At 33.9% G+C, this 6,157-nt stretch overlaps 1 protein-coding gene across 2 annotated transcripts in view; it reads left to right on the top strand.

The window, feature by feature from the left end:
- LOC108259143 (CD276 antigen homolog) overlaps nt 1–4,559 on the top strand; it is a 6,311-nt gene extending 1,752 nt beyond the window's left edge. Inside the window, exons 2-5 of one of the 2 annotated variants that reach the window (XR_008393674.1) lie at nt 359–399; nt 2,219–2,530; nt 3,484–3,636; nt 4,097–4,559. Coding sequence is in view for 1 of the 2 variants with exons in the window: in XM_017458366.2 (XP_017313855.1) it covers nt 359–399; nt 2,219–2,530; nt 3,484–3,566 (436 nt within the window). In the remaining variant the exon portion in view is untranslated. Of the gene's footprint in view, nt 1–358; nt 400–2,218; nt 2,531–3,483 lie in introns of both variants that reach the window. The other variant, XM_017458366.2, reaches the window with a different exon arrangement.
- Nucleotides 4,560–6,157: the final 1,598 nt, after the last annotated feature.

Below are 6,157 nucleotides of genomic sequence, written 5' to 3'. Positions count from 1 at the left end.
TCTTAATTCTGCAAAAGCAGTGAGATGTGTCGTTTTAGCGAAAAATAGTATTAACTGCTGCACGTACATTACTTACGGTACTACCGTATTGGCGATACTACCCTTTAAAAAAATACAGTGGCATTGGCGGTATCGTGATCCCTCCGTAGTACTGGTATACTGTGCAACTCTAATTTAGGGGCATCAAGGAGGGGAAGAACACGTCCTTATTATTCACTTACTACATTTCTGATTGCTGAGCGTTTCTTCTAGTTTCCCAACTGAAGAATTAAACTCATTTATAACTCCATTATACAGTGATCATACTGTGAATTTATTCTGCTGTTCCACCTCTTTCTGATTTTTTGTTTAATTACAGCTGGATTTTCTGCTTCACCTTCCTGCTTCTGATACACACAGGTGAGCGTTTCACACCGCAGTAAGCAGATGTGTGTCGTGTAGGGCTGCAACTAACAATTATTTTCATAATCGATTAAATCGGGTGATTATGTTTTCAATTAATCGGATAAAGAAATTTCAGTACCATTTTTTCGTTTGTTTAAAATAAAATCCACAAACTAATTGTTACAAATATAAACTTCAGACTAAAACTTTACACAACTGTTTGTCCTAATTAGTTTATATTATATAATAGTATTTATGCATTATTTTTTATGGATGCACAAAAAAACACTGATAAACTACAGTCCTAAATTAATAATAAAAACTCACTTCCACTGCACCTTGTGGTTTCTGTTCCTCACTGCCTACAGGCACTTTAATTTGATGGTAGCGTTTTAATCAGACATTACAGATCTTACTTGCGGTACACTGTTTATCACCATGACTACACTGCGAGTGAGGAGCAACGTGGCCTCGTTATTAACAGATCACTTACAGATCACCCCGTTATAATAAATGACAGAATTTACACTGCAAGCACAAATACAGCATATAAACTTTTAATTCAATTTCCATTTAAACTAAACCTTTAAGCAACTCGTGCATAGTGTAAGTGTATAGTATGTAATTTGGGACAAAACTTCGGTCTCCGATGCGTGTTTTCAGAACAGAAGTAATGCAATGAGTAAATATCCTTTTTTTTAAACTTACTCTGGCACTTAACCTGTACTCTGCGCACTTTGCTTAAAAAATCTTGTACGGTAGCACTACTTGTATTGTTCTTCGCTTGATATATCGCTTTGCTGGTATTTCCTCATTTGTATGTCGCTTCAGATAAAAGCGTCTGCTAAATGAATAAATGAATAAATGTAAACACACCCCGTGCTGCGCACAGACCAACTATTGAATAATTTGTTGAAACGATTTTCATTATCGATTATTATCAATCAGTTGTTGCAGCTCTAATGTATTGTATGGAAAAGTATCATTTTTTGAATAATTACTGTGAGCATCAATGAAGATGGGTATCTACATGAAGATTCAACAGTTTTATGACTGAATGTTGAGAATATTTTACCCTACATTCATTCACATTAACAAGCAGCGAATTACTTCATTATCTGTGTATGTGCACAATCTGAAATCACCCAGAGATTTCAATGACCTTTAAATTTGACTTTTTTCAATTCCATGCAAATTAGGTGTGATACGGTACGTGACAAATCCAGAACTTTTATTTAAAAAAAACCCCTCCTGGACAGGCCACGGCCACAAGCACAACAGAATTATTACACAGATTATTACACAGGCAAACTACAAGTAACACAAGCGAATAGTGTGAATGTGGTGTTATTGGGAAAGTGAATGAAGCGCTCTCTCTCTCTCTATAAATATATGTGTGTGTGTGTATGTGTATATATATATATATATATATATATATATATATATATATATATATATATATATATATATATATATATATGTGTATGTGTATATATATATATATTGTGTGTGTGTATGTGTGTGTATATATATATATATATATATATATATATATATATATATATATATATATATACACACACACAATATATATATATATATATATATATATATATATATATATATATATATATATATATATATATATTGTGTGTGTGTATGTGTGTGTATATATATATATATATATATATATATATATATATATATATATATATATATGTATATGTGTGTGTGTGTGTGTGTGTGTGTGTGTGTGTATGTGTATAGTTGATGTATCCTGATGAACACATTTGTCTTTATATTATTGCGATCTTCTGTGTTTTGTTCCTTTCAGTGTCGGTGCAGAGTGTCCGTGTTGAAGGTTTTATAGGAGGATCGGTGATCTTACCGTGTTCATTTGACCAGAAGCCGCAGACTGTGTTTTGGCGATACAACGACAGCAGGGTGGTGTGTCACATCATTCGCGGTGAAGCATTTTACAATGATCAGGATCCAGTCTATAAAGACAGAGTTAAAATTTTTCCATCAGAAATTGAAAAGGGGGATTTCTCCATCATGCTGAGCAACGTGAAGGAATCTGATGCAGGACTGTACACCTGCATCATTCCTAACATCAAGACCCTGACACTAGAACTAACTGTTAAAGGTGTGTATGGCTGTTTTTCTAAATCAAGTTTGAAGCTTTTTCTTAAGCAGGAAGTTTCTGTCACATGGTGTTTTGTTTATCACGATCAGTCATAATATACACAATGATCTGACGTACATATGTAACTATAATTCCTTTTATTTAAAATGATGTGTATATATTCAGTGTCCTTGAGAATTATCAGCATCTTTAAATATCAACACAAATTAATATGAATTAATATTTAAAAAGAATAAAACGTGCCATAGGGTTTTTGAGAGATTTTTAATTGTGCCTTAAATGTTGTTTTTCCAAGCAAATTTTTTTTAAATACATTTTTGTAAAAGCCGTGTTTCAGAACGATCGGCATCCTCATAATTACTATATATCGACTCCTGCTCTGGAGAGAATAACAGCACTGAGTCACTTCCTGTCTAACAATGTTCATGCTTGTAGAGGATCCTGGTCCACTCCTCCATTTTACACTCCTTTATATTCTCTGGTCTGTGCATGTGGAAGCTACTTGTGAATTCAGACCACAGGTTTTCTGTAGGTTTCCAATCCAGAGGCTGAGAAGGTCTCCACAAAGCATTACTTTTGTGTTTCTTTAATCATCTCGCTCAAAACTCTATGAGTCTGAACGTCCTGGCAGAGGCAACATTTTGGCTGAAATGTTCTGGTATATAACAGAATTCTTTTATGTCATCAGTCTTCACCTGAGTCTCTGCACCAGCAGCAATGTAGCCCCATAGCAGTAGTTTTCCACCTGTTTCAGACGTCATCATTTGTTACTTCCCTAATTGTGTTTAATGGTATTTTCCCCCATGCTATTGGAAGACAAAGGGATTTTTCAAGTACAATTAATCTTTCATGATATGTTTTTGGACAAAATGATTTAAAAGGTTATTCTAATGAGAATGATCTATCTACACATGTACTGTGTAAAGTTAATGGCTTCTGTTTGTGTGCAACAGCGAACGGTGAGTCCCCGAGACATGCAGACGGTCTGTTAACGTTCCTGCTGGGATGTGCTCTGCTCTACAGCTTAAACTTCTGAAGAAAACCCCAAGCTCCGTGTGTGCATTATCTTCACATACAGGCGTCACAGCAATGTCTTTTACAAAAAGGTATTAAATTTGCTTTTTGGCCATTACTCTACACACACTAATCCATAAAGACACAGGAACACATGATTTTTAAAAATATTTTTGCAAAGTGATTAAAAGTCAAAACTGTAATCTCATGTAGATAAGTATTCACACCCTTTATGCAGCAATGACAGCTCCTGGTGTTCTTGGGAAAAAGTCAGTTTCTCCCATTCTTCCTGTCAGATTCTCTCAAGATAATCAAAGCAACCAGGATGCACCTGAAATCAGTTTGGCGCGTTTAGACACATCATAGGTCTGTCATTATGGATTATTGTGTGTAGATTAACGTCCAAAAAAACTCAATTTAATCCGTTATAATTTAGAGAATTGTGTAAAAGCGGAAGTGTTTACCCTCTGTGTGTATCTTACTGCCTCGGTCCAGTGATTTTGTTTTTTGATTCATGCTACTTATTTCATTTTGTATTTCTATAAAATATAGATGTGTTCAGAAGGACATTTTGATGGCTGTCAGAAAACAGGAACCACATAGCATGCACAAATTTACATATACATGCAGATTTACATTGGAAACATTGTTCTAATAAAACTGTGTAGTGTAGTACTGTTTTTTTATTTTTATTTGCTGTATTTTACAAATGTATATAAGAGTAGTATCTGCTGAACAGTAAGGTGTCCCTGTGAATGTAGCGTAAATGTTCCTTAAGTCACGCAATAAACATTTCACTGCATTTAAAAAAAAAAGTTTCCTAAACCAGTGCTACGTTGCATTGATAGTTTACTAAGTTGCTTTGATAATAAAGGATCAGGGAGTGAAATTAATTCTGCTGGTTGAATTATCATGCCTATTATTGAAAATGTGCACCTGATGGAACTCATTACTATGATTATGTTATAAAGAACACGTCATTTAGGCGCTGATAAATAAAAACATGCAATTGAAAGAGGATGTAATTACTTTTTCCCAATGACTGTATGTCCACATCAGACCGTTTTGCGTCCTCTATATATAACCACCAGACATCCCAGATCTTCACACATTCATTATTAAAAGACAGCAAATTTAAAGATCATATTATATACCTGGTGAAATAATTATTTCCAAATATACATAATGGTTACAAAGAGAAATGGGAATACTTCAAATACAGAACGAGATTCATAACTGTCCAAATATGTAAAGAATTGAAAGCTAATAGACGTAAATCTGATCTGATCTGTCGGCTAAATGACGTACTATTGAAAAAGAGCGTTTCAGATGAAGAAAAATTAGAGCTGAACAGTATCAGTTTGCAAATGAATGAACGTTATCTAGAGTTAGTCAAGGGAGCGTACATAAGACCCAGAGCCTAATGGGTAGAAGGTGAAAGGAACTCTAGCTATTTCTTTGCGCTGGAAAAAAGAAATGGAAAGAGAAAAGCTCTTACTGCCCTCGATATTGATGGAGCAATTTGTAAAAGAGCCGATTCAAATTTCTAAATTTATTACTAAATTGTATAGCGACCTTTATGCTTCCAAAGTTGAGCTCAATAGTTGTGTAAGCTCTATTGGTAAAATAAAGTGTTGCATTCCTGCAGATAAAGATCTGGATAAGTCATGTTACCTGTCTGATTTAGAATGTGAAGAAGTTAGGAAGGCACTTCATTCAATGAAGAAAGGGAAATCTCCTGACATCGATGGCCTTACCGCTGAATTTTACACTGAAGTTGTTTGGTTTTTGGGGATTCTTTTGTTGATACTATTTTTATGTTTTATAAAGGAATGAACAGTTCAGTTATTAATTTCCATATTTCCCAGAGATATGATATAAAATGTGGTGTTAGGCAAGGCTGCCCAATTTCTCATTTTTTATTAGTTACAGAATCATTATGTATGAGTATTAATCAAAATCAAGAATTGAAAGGAATTTCTGTTATTGGGAGGGAACTTAAGATTTCACAATTGGCTACTGACACTAAGTTGTTTTTGAAAGATGGATGTCATGTGTGAAAGGCTTTAGATTTAATTAATCAGTTTTCCTGTGCTTCTGGGTTAAAATGAAATATCTTAAAATGTCAGATTTTGCCTGTTCATAATGTGAACATCGACTCGATAGAAAATATTCGGGTTAAATCCACAGTCAAATAACTAGGCATTTATATTACAAAAAATCCTTTGTAGAGACAGCACTTAAGAATGGTTTTTAGATTTAACAATCCTAGTAGAAAGGTTTAACAGCAGGCTACAGGAAGACCTTTCATTATATGGTAGAGTCCTCCTATCAAAGGCTGAGGATCTATCTTTATTTGTGGAGAATAAGATTGGTAAGAAAATTAGGATCTTTTTAGATTTTATTTTGAAAAATAAATCACGTTTAAAAAAAAAAATCTAATAAAAAGCAAAGGAAGAAGTGCTATCCAACAGCAGAGCGGATGGAGATATTGATTTTTTTAGATTTACACGATACATATTTTAAAATAAAATGGCTCAAAAGAAGTCCATTTGGTAGCCTCTCTTTTATTTTGAAATGCAACTATATACCTCCTAAGCTACCTATTGCTCT

This window comes from Ictalurus punctatus, chromosome 27 (genome assembly GCF_001660625.3).
Source record: "Ictalurus punctatus breed USDA103 chromosome 27, Coco_2.0, whole genome shotgun sequence".
Classification (NCBI taxonomy): Eukaryota; Metazoa; Chordata; class Actinopteri; order Siluriformes; family Ictaluridae; genus Ictalurus; species Ictalurus punctatus.
This window is presented reverse-complemented; position numbering and strand designations above follow the sequence as displayed.